The 27,545-nt window shown below is 42.6% G+C and overlaps 1 protein-coding gene across 2 annotated transcripts; it reads left to right on the top strand.

Moving 5' to 3' along the window:
* On the top strand, positions 1–26,597 carry mast3a (microtubule associated serine/threonine kinase 3a). 2 transcript variants are annotated; one of them, XM_053438867.1, is made up of 27 exons: positions 1–438; positions 3,772–3,860; positions 4,613–4,685; positions 8,446–8,466; positions 8,622–8,700; positions 10,947–11,104; positions 14,585–14,660; positions 14,909–15,118; positions 16,258–16,359; positions 16,600–16,732; positions 17,610–17,695; positions 17,938–18,023; positions 18,248–18,456; positions 18,573–18,711; positions 18,979–19,111; positions 19,211–19,376; positions 19,476–19,577; positions 20,005–20,127; positions 20,258–20,373; positions 20,556–20,737; positions 20,996–21,117; positions 21,215–21,403; positions 21,854–22,077; positions 22,450–22,572; positions 22,730–22,866; positions 23,044–23,228; positions 23,351–26,597. In XM_053438867.1, the coding sequence occupies exons 1-27, from the start codon at positions 353–355 to the stop codon at positions 24,232–24,234; spliced, it is 4,233 nt and encodes a 1,410-aa protein (XP_053294842.1). In that variant the 5' UTR covers positions 1–352; the 3' UTR covers positions 24,235–26,597. The 2 variants fall into 2 exon arrangements, with proteins under 2 accessions (XP_053294842.1, XP_053294843.1); XM_053438868.1 differs by lacking the exon at positions 8,446–8,466.
* Positions 26,598–27,545: the final 948 nt, after the last annotated feature.

Here is a 27,545-nt window from a genome sequence, read left to right as displayed (position 1 = left end):
CTCGCTGTTTGGAAGAAAGAAGGCGTCCGTCGGTTTCATGTCGTGTCCCGCCGGAGACTGAACCGTGCCCGCGGGGAGACACTGCTGAGAACCGGGGCGGACATGGCCGCCACACCCGCTCGGAACCACAGAGCTGCCGCTGCTGCTGCCTCCGTGTCGCGGGTCTGGGGTCAGTGTGTACCGGAGCTGCTGAATGGAGTCCGAGCTGTTGGACATCGCGTACTGGCCTAGCTAACCACCAGCACCACCCCCAGCAGCACCAGCAGGACCACCAGCACCACCGGAGCCGGGGACATCATGCTCCCGATTTGAATCCTCATTTCTAATTCGGCTTCCATCGGTCACCGCCACCATGTCTGACCAAAACTACTACTGGACCGTGCTGCCGAGCTACAAAACTAGTTTTGTGACTGGGGCCATGATGAAAAGATCGAAAAGGTAACAGCAACCTGCCACGACGTGTATTCATACGTATATATCTCCCTGCACGTGTAAGACGACCCAGACACAAACATGTCCCGTGTGTCTGTGCTTGTCATCAGCAGCTCCGCCGCAGGGATCAGCGATTTTCTGAACCTTAACGTTGAGCTGGTTGTTTCTCCGCGGCACGTAAACGCAGCGTCGCCCCCCCATCCCCGCAGCGACTGCTCCCATCATCACTGTCCCCTTCACGTACCTCCTTAATGTCACCGTGAGAACTACGTGTATTACTGCGTGTGTGTGTGTGTGTGTGTGTGTCTATCACATCCGCCCTAGTTTTTGTTTCCGACAGAGAAACGTGGCCATTGTAATGATCAGTGTGTGTGTGTGTGTGTGTGTGTGTGTGTGTGTGTGTGTGTGTGTGTGTGTGTGTGTGTGTGTGTGTGTGTGTGTGTGTGTGTGTGTGTGTGTGTGTGTGTGTGTGTGTGTGTGTGTGTGTGTGTAGGCAGACTGCATTGTCTGCTAGCAGCTGTCGCATTAAACGACACAGTCCCAGTGCTGATCGATGCACTGATGTGGTCAGTGGGACTGTAAACGTGCTGTTTATTTGTGAGATAGATGTGATCAGGCCTCACAATATGGAGGAGAGCAATTTTCCTCCCATGCCCTGTAAGGACTCAATGTGTGTTTTGACTTTGTCTTAATCAATCACAGTTTTGTCCTCTTTGTCACAACACCAATATTTCTGATCTATTTCTTATTTGCAATGATCAGTGTCATTGACTAATTAAATGAGAAAACATTTGCAGTCGTTTTTAAATGTATGCTGTGTAGCATTTGGAATATAAGCAAAAATGTTATCAAGTTAAATATTTTCATTTCACTCGATGTCAATAATTATCGGTTATTAATCAATAAACATTGCAGTTGTCATTTAAAAAGCTTTTTAGCCGGGAACGTGGCATCTTGTCCTTTTAGGAACCTCTTGTGCTTTTCATGGATTTTCAAAAATCAGCAGATGTTCCTTTTGAATTATAATATATAATCTATATCTTTAGTTGTGAAAACCCCAGCCATTGTTTGTGATACAAACATTCACGATTTCAAACGTTTGTTCGTGGAATTGCACTAAAACCACTGGACGGATTACCACAACACTTGGTGGAAGAAGGTGCTATGGATCAAGGAAGAATCATTACATTTTGGTGTGGCTCCAGATCAGGGGGCGGAGTGTGATCTTGGTGAAAAACACCAGGTATATTTAATGATTAATTAGAATGCCATTTGGTGCAGCCTGATTAAATTTAAGGGGACAGTTTGACCTTGACGGAGGTGTACCGAGCTCTGCTGGGTGTTGTTGTAGTCTCTAAATGAATTGGACCTTTGATAGATTGCTGCAGATTGAAAAAAATATCGCAATAATTACTGATATTGTTCCATTGCCCAGCCCTATCGTAAAAAATCCCCGGTCCTCTGTGAAACTACCCTCTCTTTCCATTTAACAGCTTGGGATCATGCATCAGTCATGCAACCCACTGAGCACAGCGTGGCTTTCAGCGCAGCTTGGTGAATAAATGCATCCCATTCACCATCAGCAGACATGTGAAACTTGCAGGCCTTTACATCTCAGTGGCCTATAGTCATCATCCTTCATGGGTTCCTGCAACACACACACACACACACAAACCACCATTGTTTGGTCTTGAATATGAGTGGCCTTATCGCGGCCAACTGTTGATTAAGCTCACGTGATCATGTTGTGACACAGTGATGCTTTCATGCCATTTTTGCTCAGGCTCTATAGTGTGAAAGGGTTGTCTGTTTATTTTCTGATAAGAATAAAATGGCGTTTGCTCATCGTGTATTATGTGGTTTGGAGCGATGTTTTGGCAAAGTCCAGCTCTTATTGTCTCTCTCTCATACTTCTCTCGGTTGCTTTGCCTCCTCTGCTACATTTTGGGTGGGGGGTCATACACCGAGCGAATCTGCCTCAACGCCGACCCAGAAATGTCAGGCTCTGTCATCGTTTCACCCCCTCAATTATTTTAGGTCACTGCCAGAGAGAGAACGGGAGAGCGATGGCATCGGCGTCGCCGAGATGAAACAGAGAGCATGATGGGATTACACGCGGTGCAAAAAAAATCTTAGAAGAAGCTCCAAGTGTATGTTGAATGAAGGCATTGGCACACATAGCACAAGATGTACAGATGGCTGAAGGCACCATACATACAAAAACAACACCATTAACATTCAGACTTTAATGAACTGATTCATAATCACACTGGCGTCTGTGTGGGCGAGTCCCAGTCAGAGAAAAGCCTTGTATTTTTAGTACTAGACTGATACTAATATTGGGGAATAAAACATTTCTACAGTAGATACAAATTTGGATTGATTCCTATTATGTTTCAATGATGTTATCAAACACAAATGACAAAGAAATGTCATTGAGGCTTTATATTTAACATCTCAAGTACAACCTATAAATAAATTGAGCTTGAGACAAGAAAATAAACAGGTTTTCACTCAATGTTTACATAGATGTTTATCCTGTAGTGTTTGTACTGTAAACTTTTTCATATCGGCAAACGTAAACGCCTGTAGCGATTTTGAGCGGCCAACAGATGAATCGATCGGGCCAGAGTTCTATCTGCAGCTGTCACCTTGGACAAAAAGCTGAGCAGAGGAAGAGGCACACCAGCTTCAAGTTGAAGTCAACCAGCAGAGCAAAAACGGAACCAGTTTTTATCTAAACATCACTAACAGTTACTTTTATATTTACAGCACTAGACCACACCTCATGGAAACTGTCTATCAAAACTGGGCAGCATGAGCTCTAGGCAGAGGTGACACGTGGTGATGAGGTGTCGAGTACCAAGTTGCATTAACTCTTGAGGCTTCAAGAGTACGAACGACAATCTGACTCTTGATTATCAGTGCCTATGGATTGTTTTTTGTTTACATGCAAACACTACACACTTTTATTTATTGAAAGTTCATTTTGGTTTGTGGTATTTCCGTTGTTTGGTTAAGTTATGTGGTCGGCAGCATTTCTTCTGAGAAGTACAGGAGGAAAAGTCAAAGTAACACACTACACACTCGAGGAGTGAGTGTTTACATATAAACATGTTTGTAGCTACACCATTGCTTTTACCATCACAGCCATCAGTGTTTTCCTTGTCACGATCAACAACTGGAGTTTGTATGTTGACTACAGTATGTTTTTATTTTACATGACTGTTTACTGCACTGATGAAAGAATGATAAACAGCATGTGCCTCTGGGTGAATGTGTTCGGAGCTGCACAAGCGAAGGTTTCATCTTGTCTTTTTGTTTTTCCTCCTCTCACAGTTCCCGCAACAACAAGAGAAGGACTCTGGCGGTCGGGACCCCGTCGCCCACGCTCTCACGACCTCTCTCACCTCTCCCACTCGCCACAGGTACTTGTGTGTTGTTTTTTTCCGTTGCGTCTCTGCTCTTGTTGTTGTGGCAATTAGACTTGAGGTTCATTGGGCCTACTGTAATAGATATGATTGCACAGAAAGCCGACAAGTGAGTGAAGCTAAGCTGATGAGATGAACAGCTTCATGTGACAGGAGAACGCTGTATATTGTCTCGTATATGTGCCTTCAGCCTTGTGTTTGCTTGATGCTGGATGTCACAAGGTCTCTCTGTGGTGTTAATCAAGTGTTTATTATTGTTGGATATTACGGTGTATAGGACATGCAATCATTTCTCCCCTAATGATGAAGTTGCTTCCTTTTGGGGATTCATTCAGCTTCTTCACACTGAGTCATTCATTCTCTGCTCACGTTTTTTTAAAATTTGATTCAGGGTGTGGCTTTAATTTGCCCACAGGGACTGGCATGGAAACCTTTAGTGACACTTTCAAAGAGTTTGTGATGTTGTGGGATCAACAACAAGACTTTCTGCTGAAGCTAAGATTAGATTGAGCAGGGGAGAGGCCTAGCCTACTTCTACGAGCGTGTTACTGTGATTTAGTTTAGAAGCTTTAGGCTGAAACATGAAATGACAAACAGGCTGCAAAATTTAGGATTGTGATCACGGTGCGTATTTCAAACTGAGCATTTAAAACGAGGGGATACACAGAGACATAATTCAACACTACAGCACTATCCGTTTCTTATAGCTGAGGATCAGGTTCTGTAACGGCTTGTTCTTGTTTCTTCAGCTGGCAGCAGCCCTTCAGAAAGCCCCAGAAATGTCTCTGCCAGCACTTCTGCCAACTTCCAGTTTGCCCGCAGGTAAGAATGAACTCGAATGCTATTTAATATGGATCTGGTCTAAAAGTCCTCTGGCTCAAAAAGCTGACTCCAGTTATATTTCCTGTATCCAGTGCATAAATTACCAAAACATAGTGGGTGATCTTCAAAAAAACACCTGTATCCCGATAACAAACCCAATCTAAATCGAATCTTTCTTCCCATGAATCCATGAAATGTACTGATGACAATATCCAGATGTGAACCAGCCAATGGACTTGTCTGTTTTAAACCATTTAAAACACAGTTTTGCATTTAAGCAAGGGTTGGAAATCCTGGAAATAGTCAATAGTCAATAGGCACTGCCTGAAAAATGGTAGAAGCTGACTTTTCTATGACTAGCTCACAAACTTCTGGCTATCGTCTGTGCTTCGTCGGTATATGTCTCTCTGGCTTGTCAAGACTCCGATGATGCACAGGGAGAGCACAAGCAGGTGGCACGTAGGCATGTTGGTGTGTTAATGACAGACTTGTTTCATTTCATCTGGCACGATTGAAATGATTGGTCTTGTTTATTAGAGTTCTGCAACGGCCACAGTCCCCGGCTTTTTCCTTTTTTTCAGACAACTTATTTAATTGATGGGTATCCGGAAAAGGATTTCAACAAATGAGATAAAAAGAGTTTCTAAAACTACGTATCAATCCTAGCTTTATAGACTGTTTTCCAAATGGTCATGCATCAATATCATAAAAGCCCTCATAGTCCCTAATTTATTCTTCACCATATCCAGAACTCGACAGAATATGTTAGTCTCAGTTACCTTTTTTCTTCATTGGCTGCTTTTAACGATTATTCAGCCACTGCAGCAGCTGTACATGATCCATCACACACTTCCTTGTGAGGTGGTTGAAAAGGTGTGTCGAGATTTCTTCAGATGTTCTACAGATGTCTTTGATTTGGTAAATCGGACTCAGCGGAACCACTTTCGTGGTCAGTTCCTTGTTTGGCAGCAGCTCCTCATCTATCATGCTGCCAGTTCATGTGTACCCTGTACCTCATGCATGAAAGATGACTCGATTTGGTCGATCGGCACAGCTATATAGTAGGAAGTCATTTTCTTAGTTTGTAAACAAAGCACAGAGCCACATTATTAGGCTATATCGAGTGTAAATGTCATAAAATGTCATAATCTTATCACATCTTTATGATCATTCAAGATCTTCAACTTCTATCAGAAAACTGTTAAACAAGTTGATCTGATAAAACTGTTACAGCTGAAATTCAAAACATAAGAAATAACTGCCTGTAGAAAGTCTTAATTTCTTGTAGTGAGAGTTCAATAGCCAGGGTAGTCGGAGTCGACTAAGCAAAAACTGGCTCATATGGACCAAATCAGAGTGTTATCCTTGTTTTCTTACTATAAACTATAGCCTTTCCGTTTCTATAAGAAAACGAAGTTGCATGAACACTGAACATGCCCTGGCTTCTTCCCTTTTGCCCATGTAGTAGAAATGAGGGAATGGTAGAAAAAACTCCAATCAGCCGAAAGGCCCGGGGGCCGCTCTCTGGAGATGGTTCTTGGCATTTGTTGAGGCAAATAATGTGGCAAGTCGCTGCACACACACACACACAGACACACACACACGCAAACTATTTACTCAGACCTCTTATGATTATGGGCAAAAGTTTCGGAGCTTGCCCTCTCATCACGCTTCTTGCAACTGTTTATAGACTCGCTGGGAGGGAGCAGTGTACACAACTGGCATCCTTTTCTAGTGGAGGAAAACTAGTGTGTTATTTACTTGCTAGTGAGGAGATTGTGGCATTAAACATGTGGGCTCATTCTGAAGGAGGTAATAATACATAAATATAAACGTCACAAACGTGCTCAGTCTATCTGCCTGAATGTAATTAAAATGTACCTTATTGCTGCTCATCTGATCTATCATGTGTTCTGAGTTAGCTTTTATTGTTGCAGTGCAGTGTAGCATATTGCACCATAAGCTCAGGGATGGAGAGGGGATGTCTCCTGGTGGAATCGGCTACATGACTCATCTAATTTTATTGAGACTTTTTAAGCTGCCAGTGTGTAGACAGATGCTGTGACTGCACTTTCCAGATCTCTGCTGGGTTTATTTGTTATTCACACAAGCTGTGTAGCCCGACTGCTTGTGCAAATTTATTTTCATGTAAACATGGAACACCCAAAATCACTGCTTAATAAAAAAGTCCCTTTGATGCAAGTGAAGTAAAACCATGGTAAAGAACAATCCCAAGGGAGAGGCTCCCAAGGGTTTAATTGCAGCTCCCTTTTAAACATTGAAAATGCTTTTTTGTGTTTACTTTGGGGTGTCCACAATAGTTATTTTTTCTCCTTTTACACAAAGTATTTATTCTAGCATTAGTTAAAAACTGTATTTGAATGTTATCTTCCCCTTAAAGCTAGGCTTGGTAATCCTTGAAAAGAGCCGGCTACACATAAAAAATATGCAACCAATACATTATTCAGCTTTCAGACATGCACTGAACTTCAGATAATCTCCTTACATTCTCCGGAGGGGCTGGATGTGAGAACGGAAATGTCTGAGACAGAGGCTACAGACATACTCCGTGGTTTCTCCTGCCAGCCCCCTTTAGTCAACACTCTGGAGAATGTGAGCTAATGCAGAATACAGCAGGAGATCCTCCGGAGGATCACATCTAAAATGCGACAAATGCAAAACCTTTAAAGGAAAATCGATACAAATATCTCAGGATGAAAAAAGCAGTGCCATATACGTAGAGGACAGTGACCAAGATGTCAAGAGAGCTCCTTATGATGTTTATGGACGATGTCAGCACCGGGATTTATATGTAGTGTGCCGTGCTTTATTACAAACACGTGTGAACAACTGAGAATCTTGCTGCCTTCCTCATATGAAAAAGGTAAATTCTAGTGAAAGTCCGGACTCAAACATTCGCTGGAGGTCATGTGTGAAGCATACAGGTTGCGTTTATTAAAATCCTGCTATAGGGATGTGAAGAAGATTTCAACAAATCAGATAATAAGTGTTTCAGAAACAACTCAACAAACCCTGCCTTTAAACTTTGAAGGACCTTTATTCAACCTCTGAGGGTCATTCGTAATGGTTTTACTGGACTATAATGGATTGCATACATATCAGATATAAACCATATGAGAAAGCACACATGTCCAACATCTCACTAATCCTCCGATCCCGGCGCAGAACAATCCAATCTCATCGCATCACGGCTGATGTAGCTGCGTGTGCCCAAGAGCTGATGTCTGCGAGCAAAACATTCAACCATTCTTGTAAGCTCAGATCGAATCAGTGAAAGAAACCGGGCCACATCCTCAGAGTGCCATATTGAACTAAAAAGCAGCGGTGATAGAGGCAATGATACAAGTGGAAATTTCACACATTGAGTCTGAGGTTTTCTGTGTGTAGTAGCAGCCTGGCCGGTGTGCGTCATGGTGTGTATGTACATGTTGTTTATGAGTGTACTTTGTGTGTGTGTGTGTGTGTGTGTGTGTGTGTGTGTGAGAGTGTGTCTATAATGAGTCACAGGCTCCCAATGCTGTTGGTCCCATTACTGCAGTATGATAGCATCCTGTCAGGTGTTCAGCTGCAGCAAACCGCCACTGGCTGCGAGCTGTGACAGACAAACAGAACTTTGGCTATGACAACCAGTCCCACTGTCATTAAACACTTTTATTTTTCTCTCTCACCCTGCCCCTCTTCTTTCCTGCACCTCTCTTCTCCTCCATTTGTGTCTTCCTCTTTTTTTGCCTTTGTGCAGCCAACTGGCCCGAACTGAACGGTAAGAAAACAACAAACTTCCCAGTTGTAAAACTTGTGTGAGAAGATTGTTTTTTTTTATTCTAATGAGATTTTGCAGGTCTAGGAAGGACATGCATGTTTGATGTACAATGTCAATTGAACACTGAGGAGTGTGCAACTGTTTTGTCTCTGCAGACCAGATGGGCGGAGGTGGTCTGTGGCGTCAGTTCCCTCGTCTGGATACTGCACCAACGCACCCAGCTCATCAGTATCTGTAAGCTCACACTGTTTCTGTCTCTCTGCGTTGCCCCCTTTCCTATATCTCTGTAAGACCTGTCTGTCTTTCATTGTCAGATCATCACCATTTCTCCAACACATGCCAGGAGGGCATTTATCTTCCTGTTTTACTTATACTCACCGCATCAGTGGCTTTACAGTGATGTGATGTCTTACGGTGCAGAATGACTAAATCAATCAAACTTTATTTGTTTGCACTTTCCATATAGGTTAGTGCAGTTTGAAGTGCTTCACAATTGACTGATGAGCCAATAATAAGACAAAAATCCCATCCCATTATACACACTGCCTATAAACGGTAACATATTTAAAAAGCTTTAAAATGCACCATAAATCTGTTTACACCCTGAACCAGGATCGTCTTTTGGATGGGAAAAAAGGCAACTGAGTAGAAAGTTGAAACTGGATCATCTCATTTTAGTCACATTTTCTGTGTGTTGCTAATATTTTGATCCACATTTTGCAGCAAAATGATTCCGCTGTTTACACACTTGTTAAACACTTAGATATAACCAATGAATAGACCACCAGTGATCATGGTTGGTGAAGTGGACATGCAAGAGAGATTTAAGTAATAATTATCTCCCTGCTGTGAGAGTGAAACTTTACTAAATCTGTAAAAGCAAATATTTCGATGATGTATTATGTCATCTTTTTTAATGACTCAGCTAAAACCGGATCTATCCAGTGATGAAGCATCCTTCCATCTTCTGCCTTCAACCACAGTTTCCACCACAGAGAGGAAACAGGAATGAATCCTCGCATGCCTTTCCCACAGTTTTTCTGGGAATGATTTATTCAAGAGCGGTTATAATTGACGATGGACTGTTTTATATTTCGTGACAAAGTACACAAAAGTTGGACTCAGTGCGGTTGGTTTTCTGGCAAAATGCAACTATCAACACTGTGTACGTGGTGAAACTAAAGAGATTAAGGCATTCAGAGTGGTTGGAAAGTCATACACTAGTTAATGTTTCACAACGGGACCATTCTTCTTAAATAAATGACTTCATAACTAATTGATTTGAGCTCCACTCTGCGAAGCCGCCTCGAAAGTACAGGGATAATAAGTCTAATCATCAAAACAACAGGTCTTGATGAAATGCATGCTTTCTCTTTCCTGCCTGACATCACCAAATGGGGAGGGGCCGTGCAGTGTTTTCAAATGTTCTCACTCAGCTTTTCCTCTCAGGAAAAAGTCAAACGAGGGGAGCGAGTCCAGTCTCCCAGCTACACCAAATGGTTATTTGTCGAGGGTTTCTGTGGCGATTATCTTGATTTTGTTCTTCAAAGTCATTATCGAAACTGCAGTCTGTCGTAGCAAAACAATGCCCAGCTCCATGGGAACGGTTGTAATTTTGTACGGCCAACCACATGGCTTTAGTCAATGAGGTCAGCCCTCATCGCACAATGGTCCTTTCAGGCTCGCCGTCAGTGAGGTCTTTATACTGCTCTCACTTGCTTCTGACACGTCTACAGTTTCCTCCTCAGGGTATCTTTCTCCTCCATCTTTTTTATCATTCTTTTCTGTCTCTTTCATGCTCTTGTTTTTTCTGTCTTCCAGTTTCTTTTTCACTCTGTTGTTTTTTCCTCTGCTAGACGTTTTTCCTTCCTGCAGTCAGTTAGTTCCCTTTGCTCTTCCTCCATTGAAACACAAGATCCCAGCCAGATGGGAGTTCTCATAAATTCCAGGCTGCGTGTCACATATTTTGGCTGGGAAAGAGAAAACCAATGCATGCATGGCCAACGCAACAGCTGTTGCTGACTTCCTCGGGGTGCGCTGCAGCAGGAACGGACAAAATGCTGCTTCAGGGGAGCAGAACACTAAATCTCACAGAGTCCCCTTTTTTAAAAGTAAAAAGGGGATTTGTGAGGTTTTACTTTGCTGCAGCATTTCTCAACACCCCCTTGTTAAGTCTTACATCTAATTCAGATCCATAGAAGAACACGAAAGCCTTTAAGACTCTGGGTATTAACAGTATAATGAGTGAATATATGAGAGAGAGGAGTGGTGTTACTTATCAGAGGAAGCTCAGGATGTTATATCATCAAAGCTGCAAAAGCAAAACCTGACATAGTTACAAATGAGTCAAGAAAAGTAGGCTATGAAGAGAATAAGTAAGTTAGTATGTAGATGACACTGTTAATTCCATTTGAAAGTGATTACACTTATTCTTGCTCAATGTAACTTCTCTTTGTCCACCGTCTGCTTTTCCCTCCCAGTCCTCTTCATCCCAGGAGTTATTGCACCAGTTGCCCTTCCAGCCCACACAAGATGATCTCCACTTCCTGTTCAAACATTTCCGGAGTACGGAGAGTGTGGCGGACGAAGAAGGAGCACACCCCCCGCCCGCTGTCAGACTCCGCTCACGCAGTCTCAGGTAGATTGGAATCATACAATAACTGCATGGACTGTTTGCTTGTTACACTAACATTTCCATAACACCACACTGCACTGGAAGAGAGATAATGATGCCCTTAGGGTTGAGCAAGAGAGCGGATGGATGTCATGAGGTTTGGGCACTGAAGTCAACTCAAACACACTAATGTTAATTTCTGAAATATTCTTATTCCATAAATTAGATACAAATATAACCAGTTTTAAAGAAGTTGAATTATCACAGTGCCATATGCCAGTATATCAGTATGCTAGCTCATATGCTAAACTGTCTGAATTTGACAAGTGTAGTCTTGGTATATATTATGCACATAATGCAGAACATTGTGAAGGAGCTGCTCACAGCTCAACAAAAACTTAATATCTCAGCCTCACTCCTGCCCTTGTGTTTAAATGACTTATTTAAACTTATAGGTCAATTGGTAACTAAATGGTTAACATGCTGAACATCAAGGCCGTGAGTGTGAATAATATTACTAGAATAGCACTAAGAGAGCGCATACCTCTGTCGAGGCCAAACAATCCCCCTATGAAACCACATATTTAAATTAGCTGGATCCAGGTTTTTATTTTATTCGCACTGAATTGTACACACTCACACACCAGTCCCATAAATAAACCAGAGTTCTTTAAATCCATTAATTATTTTTCGGAAAAATCAAGGACAATGTTGAAAACACCGTATCTCACAATGTTAAATGATCTACAATAGTGTTGTTGAGTAGCCTGACGTTGTAGACTCACAAGACCTACAACCAATCAGAGCAACGTAGTATGTGACGTATGCTAAGCAACGCATTGTGAGTTATTTACTGGGTTCACACCGGACGCTTCAGCGCAGCGCCAAGCCTTAAATAACAGCTGGCTCCCATCCACTCCCATGTTAAAACTTTGTGCCGGTCACACCGGAGGCTGAAGCACCGCGAGGCAGCCTTGGCGCAGCTTCAGCCTCCGGTGTGACCGGCACAAAGCCGTGCAGCGATCTACTGGATCAACGGGTGATATTATTAGCGCTGCCCGGCGGTTCAGCGTCGCTTCAGTGTCCGTTGTGAACAGCCAAGCGCCGGGGCGATAGGGATTAGGGCGGTGCTCTGGCGTCGCCTCCACTTTCTGTGTTCCTCTTTCAAAATGAATGCGCTGTCGATGTCTTCTAAAACAGACTCAATGGCAGCATCTACACATCTCAGCTCGCCAGCGGCAGGCATGTTTGTTGAAAACGAATTCAACCCAAGGGCACTTTGATGACGTGGTTGATTACGTTACCGTTGATCAACTGTCAATCATCGTATAAAGCCCGCCCTGACAATCTGATTGGCCCGGTCGGGCCATAATTTTTCCTCAACGGAGCGACTCCAGACCGAACTGCCCGACCTAAAATGTTGTGGGCGGGGCTAAGTTCGTCTGGCATCCAGGCTAGTTGTTGAGCTTTGTTACACATGGAAACCAGGACAGGCGATGTTATGCTCCTGGCCAAGTCAAAATCTTGAGTCACTCTCCACTGGGATTTAAAGTAAACGGTTAATAAAGCACCACTGTCACTGCTATAAATGACTTCCTCCATCTTGGTTGTTAAAGAAAGTAAGAAGAATTCCTGGAGCTACCCCATGGTCCATGATCCATGATCCAGCGCGTTATTTGAGTTATATATGGTAATCGATTTGGTAGTTTTGGCGTAATGCTGCTATGTGACAAACACAAACTGAAAACATAACCTCTTTTGATAATTAAAGAAAAAGTTATTTTTTCATATTCAACTAAAGTAAAATATTAATCATGTATTCCGGTAAGATAATAATCATGTTAGCTAAAAAGCGTTGTCGTCATTTCTGTGGCCTACAGTGAACAATGGTGTGTAATTAATGTATGTAATTAATGAGCTGTCAAATGAAATGAATGAACCCTTAGGATTTGAAAATGGCGTAATAATTATCTTACGTGTTTCTTGTGGAAGCCTCTCTGCTGGTTACTGGTAATCTCCTGGGAAAGAAAACAACAATTTCTCATCTAACAAGGGCAAGAGCTTTTGTGTTGGGGAGTTGTGAGATTACTCCATCCAAACTTTTATGATGTGTTGTTGACAGTGTTGCACACATCGTGATGTGTTTTTGTTTCTGTGACATGTTTCTGCCTGTGGCACACAGTCACACATACTGCACACACACAATTAAAACACAAACCCACATGCACACAGATATATCCTGAGGCTATCCTCAGGTTTACAAAGAAGGTTTAATACTCTAGATAAGTCAACTGTTCTATGTTTGCAGAAGTGGATGTTTTTGTCCTTGAAGTCAAGTAATCCGTGTTATTAATATCTTAACTTCTTATAATAGTGGTTGTTATTTTAAAGGTTATTGAAAGTTCTGAATATAGTTAAAGGTATAGTTTGCATCAGTCTGTTTAATCACATTATCAACGATGAATCCAGCAATATTTAAACCCAGAGTAATCCTAGATTTTATTAAAGGTAATGGGACGTGCCATTTAATTGAGTCATAGCCTCTTTCATTGCCATTTCCTGCGTAAGGTGAATAACAAATAATACATGACCTCATCTATGAACAACAACTTGTCTGAATCAGGTCGGGTAGATTTTTTTTGAGAATGGTTCTGAGGACAACAACTTCATCAGACTAAGCATTTGTTTGTTTGGATTGAGTTGCATATTATACATTTGACATGTAGAAAAGAAACATTGTCTTTCAGATGGTTTGTTAACGTGACCTCTGGCTGATCAGCTGTTCAGAGATAAAACAGGAGATTCTAGAAACTCAGTAACAACAGCAGAGAGAAAATCCGAAGCTTACTAAAATAATGTAACAGACTTTTGCAATGCCATTAGACACATCTATATAACTGCATGTGTTGACTATGGGAATAGTGTGACTCTCCATGTTGTTCTAAAATAGCTCCAGAGGGTGTGTGAAGCATTTCATAGGGGGCAAACGGTGACTGTTGCCCTCTCTGTGGTGACCCAGAAATAGTAAAATGCTTGTCACATGTCGATATTGTTATTTGTAGTGTGATGTATTGGGGCACCGAGCATTTCTATTTTGAACACGTGATGACAGTTCATAGACATGTAACGTGTATGGACGGTTTAGAAGGTGCCACATCGTAACTGAAGCCCCCTGCACACAACAGATGTGGTCACGGACACCGCACATGATAACTTGATCTGAAATCTGAATCTTATTAGTGTTGGGACGGGCCTAAACACTTTGAGTTGGTATTTACTGATCAAAAGTTTATAGATTTAGTGTAGCTTTAATATTATTTCGGTTATTGACACATTATTCCTCCACATCAGCATATCATCTGTAAATTTTACTTTTTATTTAAAATTAACTTCTTCACCTCTCCATCCATCCTCTATCATCCATCATTTATTTGTTTTACTGCGCATAAATATTGTCTTTCATTTATTGTTGTGGTATATCTGATCAATTTGTTTCCCTTCCAGCCCTGGACGGACCTGTGGAACATTTGACAATGAGATTGTCATGATGAATCATGTTTACAAAGAACGCTTTCCGAAGGTAAAATCGCTGCTTTTCTCATCTAATTTATTTTCTTTCTCAATTTGAAGTGCTGCTTATGTATCTTCATGCAAAATGATGATCTACAACAGTGAGCTTTGTTACACATGGAAACCAGGACAGGCGATGTTATGCGCCTGGCAAAGTCAAAATCTTGAGTCACTCTCCACTGGGATTTAAAGTAAACAGTTAATAAAGCACCACTGTCACTGCTATAAATGACTTCCTCCATCTTGGTTGTTTTCCAGGCGACAGCACAGATGGAGGATCGTCTGCTCGACATCATCGCAGAGTGTTCCCCGGGCAGCGCTCTGCCCCTGGCCGACGGCGTGCTGGGATTCATTCAGCACCAGCTGCTGGAGCTTGCCAGAGACTGTCTGGACAAGTCCCAGAAAGGCCTGGTCACCTCCAGGTACTTTGTGGAGCTCCAGGAGAAGCTGGAGAAGCTGCTGCACGAGGTGGGTGTTCTCCATCTTCAGCAAATCTTTAAGAAAAATACCGTTGCCCATTGTGGGCACTGTTTATTATTCCTCCAGTCAGTCGTGTCTGTTTCCTTCTAATTTACTGCCAGTTGGTTTTTGATGGCTGGTAGCTCAGATTGCCCTATGGGACATTACAGCATACGACACTGTAACTGCCCTGGGATTATTGAATTGAAATTGCCTGTTTGATTGGTCGTCATCCGAAGCTGACTCCAGTTCAATGGCGAGTAATGGTGTTGTCATTCTCTATTATTGCATCAATTTGTGCAGTGGTCAAGTGTTTGCTTCTGTAATGACTGATTACATGACCTTTCCACCAACAGTTTTCCTGCAGCAAATGCTTCCTTCTGCTAAATAAATCACAGCCTCGGCTGCAGAATGACTTTCTCTTTTTATTCAGAATGTTGGATAATCTTACAATGACTTCATTTCTAATGGGGCCATAGTTTGCACACTCTGTCATTGCGGTGCTTTTCGATGTTCTGCCAGTTTCCTAGCAGCTTTGTTTATCCTACAGTTCAACAAGGAAACACATTTTGTGGATAATTCCCACTAAACCACATTACTAAAATAATTTTTCATCCCAGAAAAAGTTTATTTTAAGCAAACAGTCCCATGAGGTCAAATGTTAATATGGTTTACTTCTACCCTGTGCTTGTTAGTTTTTCCGATGGTTTAGTATTTCATGCTGCTGTGCTTCTGTTTGAATATTACCTTTAAAGAAAAGCCTTGTAGCTCTGACTCTGAACCCTGACTGACATCACTCTTTCACCATCTCTGTAGCACAGACTCTGAACCTGCTGTTTGACCAAGGCAAGGCAGTGTTAGTCTAAGATATGCAGACAATGAAATTCAATAATAGTGTGTTGGCAGGTATTATTTATTAATCTGGCAAGGCAGCAAGCAGAAATGAGCATTGATGCAATAGGTCTAAATATCAGCCCCAATCACTTGAATCAACAACAAATAAAGTAAGAAGATGAAATAAGTGCTAAAAATAATGTGAGGCAGAGTAAAGTGCCTTTGTGGATGAGCTGTCGTGCCAATTTGCACGAGCCGTGTGGCGGCACAATTTGGAATAATAATCCCTTATCCTTTGTCTTTTTCCTCATCAGGCGTATGAGCGTTCAGAGAGTGAGGAGGTGCCCGTCATCACCAAACTGGTCAAGAAGATTCTCATCATCATCTCCAGGCCTGCCAGGCTCCTGGAGTGTCTGGTAAGAATAATTCACAGACAGAGTAGTGATTATATGTAAGTGACACAACATTTGTACAATGTTCAGCAATGTAGAGCCTTGAGTAAACTGTCCCCTCAAATGAAGGGGTATAAGGCGACTCTAGTGAAAATAATAATAATACCAGCTGTTGTTGTTATTGGAATAAGCCAAGAGCAAGTTCGACTTGTTGGATAAAAGTGCAATGAAATCACAACACGTCTTTTGTTCTCTCTTCTCCAGGAGTTTGATCCAGAGGAGTTCTACCAACGTTTGGAAGTTGCGGAGGATCACGCAAAGGTCGGCCAGGGCATCAAGACTGATATTCCCAAATACATAATCAGCCAGCTCGGCCTCCACAGAGATCCTCTGGAAGGTGCAGCAAATTTTCTACTCCATTGCTTATTTACGAATTTTAGAATAGTTTTCTTTCAATTTCAATTGCACTATATTTTTGTGGTGAATACGTTTGATGGATTGTTGCCGTGATTATTAGAGCATGATCAACAGTATTTACTTTCTTCAAATGTGCATCTTTTATGCCAAATTAGCACGTATACATTTTTTTTTAAAATGCGTGCAATCCCACTAAGAAAAAAAAATGTTGAGTCCTTTCCCATTGCCAGTAGAACAGTTTCTGTTTTATTTCCTGGCGAGTCCTGTTCGACACCAGAATCTGAGAAGCTCTCTCACCTCGCTATCTTGCCAGTGTTGCATTTTGCCTGATGCAAAGAAAATACCACTGTTGCGGGTCGTTCCCAAAATGCGAAAAACAACAAGTACACAAACATTCGAGTTTATTTACTCGCCAATACACAGAAGTTAACTGTGCATCCTAAAGTTATGTTGAAAGAGGGCAGCGCTAGCATCTAGACTGGAAAAGGGGCTTTATATTCTGTCCATACAACTACATGAAGAACTAATAAAGATCATATAAAGGTAATTGCAAACTCAATTTCAGAGCTTCCCTATATTTTCCTCAGCTCTGACATTTTGTTAGTCCTTCCCTCTCCAGTCATGCAGGTTGTGTTTTTCCCACAGGACAGCAGAACCTCTTCCTCGACTGAATTTGATGCCGTTAATCATTTAAAAAACTGCCACCAAATTTGCTATATATATAGTGAGAGGTTTCTGATTTTGTTTTGCTGAGCCTCATTAGTATAATTGCTGACAGTTGATTAAACATTCACTGTCGTCATTGGAGCTGATTTAAGCTGAATGGAGTTTGATCTGTTTGTCTGATGCTGTTACAGAGATGGTCCATCTGGAGCAGACGAGCCCGAGTCACCGGTCGACCAGCAAAGACTCTGACGACACTGGAGAGACGACACTCACGCAGGTATAACACAGCTCAACTTGGAACAGCAGAGATGTAGTTCATATGCTTGAAATGTGTTTTAAAGAATTAACAGTGGTGGGCAAAGGAATCTTGTTCTAAAAAACACTGAAGGTTTTGATTTAACAGTTTAAGTGGTGAATGGAGCACTTGTTTATAGGCAATGGTTTCATGCCTTATCAGAAATAATGCTGCAAATAAGTTCCTGTTATTTTCCGTCTCATTTTCCGATGTGTGTGATTCAGAGCCGAGCAGCATGCACCCCTCCCCGTAGGAAACCACTGGAGAGTGACTTTGAGACCATCAAACTCATTAGCAACGGTGCCTATGGGTGAGTAAGACAGACTGACTCACTCTCTTTGTGAACATTAAATGAATGAGTTTTTAATAAATAAAGCACAACAACAAAACTCAACTGAGAATCGTTTGTTGTTATATTTTTGTGTTTACGGACTTTACACTGAGAATTATTTCTTCTTCCGTTCCTAATTTAATCTCTCAAATTATCTCCCTTCCACATCTGTCATGCCCTCATCTGTCCCTCCCTCAATGCAGGGCTGTGTTTCTGGTGCGCCACAAGGAAACCCGTCAACGTTTTGCCATGAAGAAGATAAACCGGCAGAACCTGATCCTGAGGAACCAGATCCAGCAGGTGTTTGTGGAGCGGGACATCCTAACATTTGCAGAAAACCCATTTGTGGTTTCTATGTTCTGCTCTTTTGAGACACGCAGGCACCTCTGCATGGTCATGGAGTATGTGGAAGGTAGGGTCGGTTTGGATTGGACTCTAAACTTAAACAATTAACATTTATTCAAAGATTTCCACCTTTTCTCAGTGATCTAGCAGAGCTCATAATGTTGGCCTCCTTTGTCCTTTAAGGTGGGGACTGTGCAAACCTATTGAAGAACATTGGGCCTCTGCCTGTGGACATGGCGCGGATGTATTTTGCAGAGACCGTCCTGGCGCTGGAGTACCTTCACAACTACGGCATCGTACACAGGGACCTCAAACCTGACAAGTAAGTCTCCAGCCACTCACTAAAGATAAAACAGCCTCACACATTTCACATTTCTTCTCTCTTTTATCTAAGGCAGCACCTCATTCCTTTCAAGCTCTCATCATTTTGGATTTATCATAAGTTTTTAAACCCCAAGTCTTTCTGAAGTTGGAGCCGAATTCTCTGAGATATGCTGCCTTTAATGTTTTTTTTTACTGAATCTGAGATTTGTGATTTGAGTAACGTTTGATGCAACATTAAACATTCTTGTGTTTCCTTCCCTTATAGTTTGTTAATCACCTCCATGGGCCACATTAAGCTGACAGACTTTGGACTGTCTAAGATTGGTCTAATGAACATGACGACCAACTTGTATGAGGGACACATAGAGAAAGACACCAGAGAGTTCATTGACAAACAGGTTTGTCTCCTCATGTCCTCCTCTCCTCATTCCTTCTGTTGTTCCTTTGACCTTAGCTCACACCAGTGTCCGCTCTGTTCTGTTGTTTTTCCTCTGCAGGTCTGTGGGACTCCAGAGTACATTGCTCCTGAGGTGATCCTGAGGCAGGGCTATGGAAAGCCTGTGGACTGGTGGGCCATGGGCATCATCCTCTATGAGTTCCTGGTGGGCTGTGTGCCTTTCTTTGGAGACACACCTGAGCAGCTTTTTGGTCAGGTGGTAAATGGTAAGAGACCCTGGGAATGCATTGTGATTGTTCACTCCTCCTGGAAAGTTTGTTTTTGTCTTCATGTTATATAGAACTGGATTGTGCTTCTTTGTCTAGATGACATAATCTGGCCCGAAGGTGAGGACGCTCTGCCTGCTGAGTCCCAGGACTTCATCACTAGACTACTGAGACAGAGTCCTCTGGAGCGTCTAGGAACAGGTTGGTGGTAGTTAGACTGATGATGGGGTTGTGGGGGCAAGGCATACAGATTTTTCTCTTCAATTTTGGAGCCAATGACATGAGGTATCCCACTTGAAAGGGATTTCATAACGAGTCAGATGTGAAGAAAGGAAAAGTTTGGAATACATTTTAAGTTGTTCATACACCTACATCACAATTGACATTCTGTATCTCACATGTGAAAACTCACGGTTTTTCTTGGTCTTAGATTATATATTTTTGGATTTTGGACTGCTGTGTTTTATGTTTTCTGATATTTTATAGAACAGACGAATAACAGAAAATAATCATCAGATTAATGGATGATTTGATTATTCCTCAGTGGTGCTTCTACATGAAAGTAATCTAATCATTACTGTGAACGTTTTCAGGATTAGCTGTAAACTGTGTTAAATGCCTTTTCCAGGTGGAACCACTGAGGTGAAGATGCACATGTTCTTCTCGGGTCTGGACTGGAACGGGCTCCTGAGGCAGAAAGCTGAATTTATACCTCAACTAGAGACTGACGAGGACACCAGCTACTTTGACAGTAGGTGGATTCATCCACAAATACACATACAGGCTCTTTGTGAAGCAGGATGCACTACTACAGATGTCTGCTTTTTTTTTTTTTTTAGCTGTCAGTTAGGGTAAAAACAATTTTTCCAAATGTTTCGCAGCTCGATCGGAGCGCTACTGTCACACAGGCTCAGATGAAGATGATGATGAAACAAATGATGATGAATCGTCCCTGGAGCTCCGTCAGTTCTCCTCTGTGGCCCATCGCTTCAGCAAGGTATTTGTCCGAGCTCTGCTCACTGATCCTCATGCAACCTTCTTTGCTATTACTAGATCTATCCAATATAAATGGCTTATTCATTGATAGAATACAGTATTTGCGTAAATTCTCAGAAAAAATCACTCGCAGTAACAAACAAGTAGAGCAAATCCTCACCACCCTTTCTGCTTGAACTCTAGGTGTACAGCAGCACGGAGCACCTGTCCACCTCCACGCCGTCCAACCAGAGCCTGTCGTCATCGGAGCGAAGCCACAGCGAGGAGAAGGAGGAGCGGTGGGAGGGCAGGGGAGTCCTCTCTCCTGGGGACGGGTACAAACAGTCGGCTTGTGGAGACAGGAGGACAGATGGACACAGGGGGAGGTGAGAGCATGAAACACTAGAGAAAGTGATGTCGTTATTATGAGAGGAGAACGAACCCAGAAGAAAGATGTGATTCTTCTCGATTTCATAAGATAGTAATGAAAAGGCCAAATAACACACTGACATGATCTTGACTGAAAGACATCTTGTTGCCTGTTGTTTTTGTTATTTCTGGTCCATTATTGCAGTTTTTACAGAGAAAAAACAGTTTATCACTTATCCACGTGTTTTATTGAGTGATCTCTTTCTCCTTTGCAGTCTTCGTCCCCGTACTTCATCCAGTTCCTCCCAGTCTGAGCGCAGTGCCAGCCCGCTGGTGATGAACAGCACCCAGAGCCTTGACATCATGCCTCACTTTGCCATCTCTGCAGAAGAGGAAGGTAAGGCTTTCAAACACAGACCTATGTATTGTCCTTTGTCATGATATTTTGCAATTGTTAGTCCTCAGCGGTGTCACTTTTTCCTTCATAATCATAGACGGGATGGTGTCCAACCTGCGGCGCATTCGTCTCCGGAGCAACAGCACAGGGACTAGGCCGTCGTTCAGGAGGGGAGCATCTCGACGGATTGCTCACCAGCTGGAAACTCCAGAGAAACCCCGATCCCCAGCTGGCAAAGTCCCCAAGTCTGCCTCTGTCTCTGGCCTCTCTCTCATCATCACTCCAGGTAGACTAATCTGTACAAAATGTGAAGGAAATACATTTATATTTGTCCTTTACCTTAGTTCTTAATGAAGCTAGTAAACATTTACCTACTTGGTTAGATTCCAGCCACAATTATTCTGTATGGGTTTTTTATAGGCTCCACGGTAACCTAACTATGTTTGCTAAGACTATTCATGTGTTTACAGTGCCCTCTACAGGTTGAACCTGTGTAAATCACAAACCTTTAATATCAATTCTATGTCAATGACAACTTTCTGACTAAGAATCATGTACAGTGGAATAAGCTTATTTTTATGATTATTATTATTATTTAAGTAGAGTTGTGGAATTACTCTTATGAAATACTGTACTGTATAAAATTAACTAAAGTAGCAGAGGTAAATTACATACAATCCATAAACATTACATTTTATTTCCATCCTCCTCTCCTCATCTTCCTCTCCTGAACCAGAGGACTCAGCAGCTCCTTCTACGAGCCCCAAATCTTCCTTGTCCTTGTCGTCCAACCCCTCGTCCAGAGACTCGTCCCCCAGCCGGGACCTGAGCGTCAGCGTCAGTTGCCTCAGGCCTCCTGTGGTCATCCACAGCTCGGGGAAGAGGTTTGGCTTTGCTCTGCGAGCGATCAGGGTCTACATGGGAGACAGTGATGTCTACACTGTCCACCACATGGTCTGGGTACGTGTCCTCATCTCAGATGTAGCTGATGCTGTTTATCCTCTATGTAACATTCTGTATATTCAAGCTCTACATCAAATTATTATGCAACATTTGAAGATGACAATTTAAAACCACTAACATTTAGAGTTGTCGTGGCCATATCTGTGTTTTACTGTTTCATGTTTTTTATAATTTCCAATGCACTAAATAAATGTTCTAGATTTCACTGGTGTTTTTTTTTTTTTTTACCGAGTAAGTAAACTGAGAAAACTAATCATAGTAATCAGGTGACACATTGACTATAGTACTAACAGCTGATTAGTTGGTTGCTTGAACAGTAATTTTGATCTGAGGTTGTGTATGTGTCTGTGTGTGTGTGTGTGTCCACAGTGTGTTGAGGAGGGCAGTCCAGCACATGAAGCAGGACTGAGGGCGGGTGACCTCATTACTCACGTCAACGGGGAGTCGGTCCAGGGACTCGTCCACACTGAGGTGGTGGAGCTCCTGCTCAAGGTAAAAGGTCTTGTTATGCCTTACAATGTCTTTTTAGTATATAACAATCTAAATGTAGAGCCTCCCTGTTAAATATATACATTTTCTGTCAGGGACATGTCATTTTGTGGCTCTGCACCTGCCTTGTACATACTTACTTATGGTCTGTTTTAAACAGAGTGGCAACAGAGTGACCTTGCAGACGACTGCACTGGAAAACACTTCCATCAAAGTGGGCCCAGCCAGGAAGTCGAGCTATAAGTCCAAAATGGCCCGGCGCAGCAAGAAGAGCAAGAAGAGGGACGGACAGGACGGGTACGTGAAGGGGGAATGAGGTCATCACTGTTACATTTTGTTCATTTCTATGGATCTTAGTTTCTGAAAGATGTGGTTTTCTCTGGGCATTTATTTTTACTTGGGTAACCATGAAAAAGATAAAAGAAAGAGCAATACAATAAACTAGATCTGACGATCACTTTTTGTCATTTGCAGCAGACGACGTAGCATCCTGAAGAAGCTGTCGAAGCACACGCCGCCTCCGCCCATGCAGAGCAGTCGTAGCTTCTCCTCAGGATTCCACCAGTCATCTAGCGACAGCCTCTCTGGTTCCCCCACGCAGAGTCTCTCTCCTGGGCCGTCCACGCCCTGCCGCTCCCCTGCTCCGGACCATTCAGGAGGTGAGTGAGGATGTTTTTTAGCATTTGCCAATTGTATCAAGTTCTCTTGTGGATCCTGTGTGCTTTGTGGTTGTCCGTTTCTGGAGGAAAAATAAAGTATTATTTCTCTCCCCTTCTTTTAGATTCAAGTTCTTCACCTTGTTCCAGCTCCCCGAACTCACCTGTTCCTCAGGCCCGCCCCAGTTCCTTGCATGTTCTGGGACGCTACACCAAAGCCGGCCGCTGCAAGTCCACCAGTAGTATCCCTCCTTCACCGCTGGCCTGCATCCCACCTCCTCACCCTCTCTCCCCCCAGTGCTCTCCATCCTGCCTCCCCAGTCACCCCAAGTCCCTGCAAGGTTTCCATGGCAAAACATTGTCCCCTCCCACTATCTCTCGCCATTCTGTACGTCCCCGCAGTGCAGAGCCGCCCCGTTCACCTCTCCTCAAGAGGGTCCAGTCAGCAGAGAAGCTGACCGGAGACAAGATGACCGGAGGGTACCACGGAGACAGGAAGGCCTACAGCACCCGCCGCCACACCATGGAGGTGCCTCTGTCTGAGGGGGAGGGGCTGGAGGACATAGAAGGGGACACAGCCACCGGGTTTGTTTGCGTCGGTGAGCACGGCCGTCAGGGGCTGTACATCGGAGGGCAGAGAGGCCACCAAGACGCAGCCAGCGGTTTTGGCGAGCACCATCGTTCCACCATCTCTCCACACCGTAGCGGCAACCACCACTCCAATGAGGTGGTGGTGATGAGGAAGCTGGCTCTGTCAGAACGCAGGGACTCCTTCAAGAAGCAGGAGGCTGTGCAGGAAGTGAATATTGACGACCAGGAGGAGAGAGAGGCAACGCCGAGCCCAATGCTTCCTGTCACACAGCCATTCAAGGCGTCCTGGCTCAACTCGGCCGCGGCCGAATCCAGCATGAAGCTGGGAGGAAGAGGATCACAGGGTACAACTACACAGCAGAGGGCCAATCCAAAAACCAAGGAAGAGTTTGGCAGAGATAGTAGGTCAACAAAGTGAAGGGAAGTCTGTCACCTGCGACTGTTCTTACAAGTGATAGCCTTGTGTGTCCAGAAAACTGTGACTAAGCCCCATAATCATCATGAGCAACTGTCTGCAGACGGAAGAACAAAATTCAAACCCACGTTCCTAAGTAATATATGCACCCTGCAACACTGTTAACAGAACAAGGGACTGCAAAACTGTGTTTACTTCCTAGACACTTGTTTTCTCTCTCTCAGTTCTCAAATCACTGTGGCACCGATATCTGATGTGATTTGTAAATATTTTTTGTTTACAGCGGAGAAACCTATTTATGACTTTTTTGGGGGGGTTGTTGAAAATGCCTTGGATACTTCAGCTGTTCTTATTTCAGGAATTGCACAAATCAAAAAAGCCACGCACGGTTTCTCAATGTGATTTTTTTGCAATAGGTGAAGAAAAGAGCAGTAAAAGTCAGTCGATATCATTCCCCACGTTGTTTTTTCTAAACCACCATGTTCAGAAAGAAAACCTGCAGTGTTGCTTCTGCAACATGTATCGAAGAATTCAAAAAGATGTTCTGTGCTCCCTCAGATTTTTTTTTGTGGTGGTGAACATTTAACCTCATCAATCCTGTTTGCATTTTGTTTTTTAAAGAACAAAATATCAACATCAAACCATTTGGAAAGTGTGATGCTGGTGCCAAAGCATGGTTTAAACAAAGAAACCATTCAAGGAACTGTAGTTGTACATAAGAAGCTTCATGCATGTGTGGGCGTCACCGCTACTTGCCGTCTGTGCTGTTAAACGCCTGGCAGCGGTTTCAACCACAGCCTGATCACCCTGCAGGTGTGTAGATAAAGCCTTCGCAAGTACCCTCTTCGAAACCCGTCTGTTTCCTCCGTCTTCTAGATTCCTTGTTGAATCACGCCTCCGTCCGGCTCCTTGCAGAACCTTGTCTCAGTGAAGTGTTTGCACAAGTCGTCGTAGTGGTAGAACAGTTGGAGCGCATTTCCATTTCAGGACGATCTCGTTTCTCTGTGGGTTTCAAATATTGTACAGTGGATGCCACAAACAAAAATGGCTGTTTTGTCATGTGTATTATGAATGAATGTTTACAATTTAGTGCAAATATGTGTGTGGACTCGTCATGGTTTTTGTTAAATTATTATGAAGAAAAACAACAACAACAACAAAAGAATGACAGGGAATGGTCGAATTCATCCAGATGGAGGAGTCGCAACGATCGCTCCTTTTGTATATTTTGATATGGAAACAGTCTTGTTGCAGTACTAATAACCTATGCTGTTGATGTATATTGTATAAACAATGGTGGACCTTATAGCAGCTGTAGGCGGTGTTTCTTTGAAAAGTGACCTTGTAAGGGTAGATGGACTCCGAGGTGAGGATTTTTTTCTCTTTTAATGAACCTGATTGTGCGTGGTACACATCCTAGTTAAGTTTTCCCACAGTTTTATTGCACATTTGAACCTTTTTTTAACCTTGTTTGATAAGCCCTACGTTTTTTTTAACATGAGACTGATTTGATCGTTGAATTGAGGATGGAGATATGAAAGTAAGGGATTTGATTTTCTGCTATAGATTCCTCTGTTTGTTTTTTTTTTCCAATATTGAAGCTGTTTGTATTCAGCAAACGACTGGATCTGCAGCCAAAAATGCTTCAAGTCTTTTTTTTGTTTACTTTTGTTACACAGAAGACACGTGGGTCTTGTGTTTTGAGTCACTTGAAGGCACCTCTTTGTTTTATGCAAAGTTGAAGGAACTTAAAATGGTAATTTACAAGTCTTGACAAGCGGTTATGGATGGGGGGGTTCAAACGAGACGTAATGACATTTTTCATTGACATTTTTTTTTTTTAGAAGTGTGTGTGGGATTTATCTCTGAATTTCTGATGCAATATACCTGTACATTCTCGAATGTACTGAATTTCACGTTTTCATTTGGAATCAACACCAAAACATCTCTTGACCTGTAAATTGTATCATCGAGTCATGTTTTTTAAATCACGAGTTCATTTTGTGGGGATCTAAGCAGCAGCAGTTCATCACAAGAAGCTCCTCATCTCTCTTTTTGCCTCTGTGTGTGTCTGTATGTGTGTGTGTCTGTATGTGTGTGGGTGTGATAAAATCCATGTCCTCACACGGGTGCACAACTGTGACTCTCCACATTTGCCACACTCCTCATAGCGTAGTTGTGTGTTAGAAGTTGTTGTCCCCTCCTCAACCCCACCATGTCCCAGAATGACAAACTAGCCTTTGTGTAATTCTTTCCATGAGGATATCTGGTGCAGACTGGTGTGACATTGTCTGTTTTTTTTTCTATTGTCTTAACAGTGCTTGAAATAAATGAATTGCAGAGGACTCAAAAGTCCAGAACTACAACAGCTTGTGTGTACCTGTCATTTTTCCATCCTACAACGATATTTGCAAGATTAGGGCAACACAAAATATCAGAATCTTTCTTAAATGTAATAATGGTCAAGTGTGACACTCCTCAGAGATCTTCACATGTCAGTTCTACACTACTGATTCATCTGTGTGGTACTAATACACAGGCAAAGCTTAGTATTAAAACTATAATGTATATCCCATACTGCTGCCACAATGATCGTTCTTCCCACATCCAACTACACTGATCTCAATTATCAGGCCATCACCTGCATCACCACCTCAGGAGCCATCAGGACACAGGTACAGTTCAATAAGGAGCCACAGGGTAAACATAGCTGCAGCCTAAGCAGCACCATGACATCCTGTGGCTAACATGGCCCTTTGCTGTTAATGATAATGAGGCGTCCTTGCTTGTTACTATTTTTGTTTCGTGACGTGCTTACTGAAGGTGTCGCTCTGCTGTTGGTTTCATGGGACTGGGGTTGTTGGGGTGAAGGTGAGTGTGCATTGCTGGGAAACTGAAATTATGGTGGCCCAGAAGGTCCCAGAAGGAGAAATCAAAACACAGCAGCAAATTTGAAAAACTACAGAATATAAGAAATAACACAGTGACAAACATCGACAGCATCGACCTCTAAAAGAAAAGGTAGATGCACTATTGACTAGGCTCGTGACTGATTGGACACAAGCACTGTCCATCCTTTTGACTAGAAGGAAACACTGACAAAATGTGTGATCTGTTGTTTTCTTATTTGCTACCATTGTGTTTCATTCTTTACTGCATAGTATTTTATTATTCACTACTATACTTTTCTTATTTGTCATGCTTTTTTATATGTTGTGTTTTCTTATTTGTTGTGTTTTCTTCTTTGCAAATTAGATTTGTGATTTGTTGTTGTGTTTGGTTATTTGTCATTGTGTTTTATAATTACCTTACAT

This window comes from Pleuronectes platessa, chromosome 13 (assembly GCF_947347685.1).
Source record: "Pleuronectes platessa chromosome 13, fPlePla1.1, whole genome shotgun sequence".
Classification (NCBI taxonomy): Eukaryota; Metazoa; Chordata; class Actinopteri; order Pleuronectiformes; family Pleuronectidae; genus Pleuronectes; species Pleuronectes platessa.
Note: the sequence above shows the minus strand (reverse complement) of the source record. Positions and strands in the feature narration are given on the sequence as shown.

Bases quoted from the DNA above. Each gene is read 5' to 3' on its own strand.
- mast3a (XM_053438867.1), top strand. From the start codon at position 353: ATGTCTGACCAAAACTACTACTGGACCGTGCTGCCGAGCTACAAAACT. The intron at 18,712-18,978 runs GTAAGTCTCCAG...CTTCCCTTATAG, and splicing joins AGGGACCTCAAACCTGACAA to TTTGTTAATCACCTCCATGG. The intron at 22,867-23,043 runs GTACGTGAAGGG...TGTCATTTGCAG, and splicing joins AAGAGGGACGGACAGGACGG to CAGACGACGTAGCATCCTGA.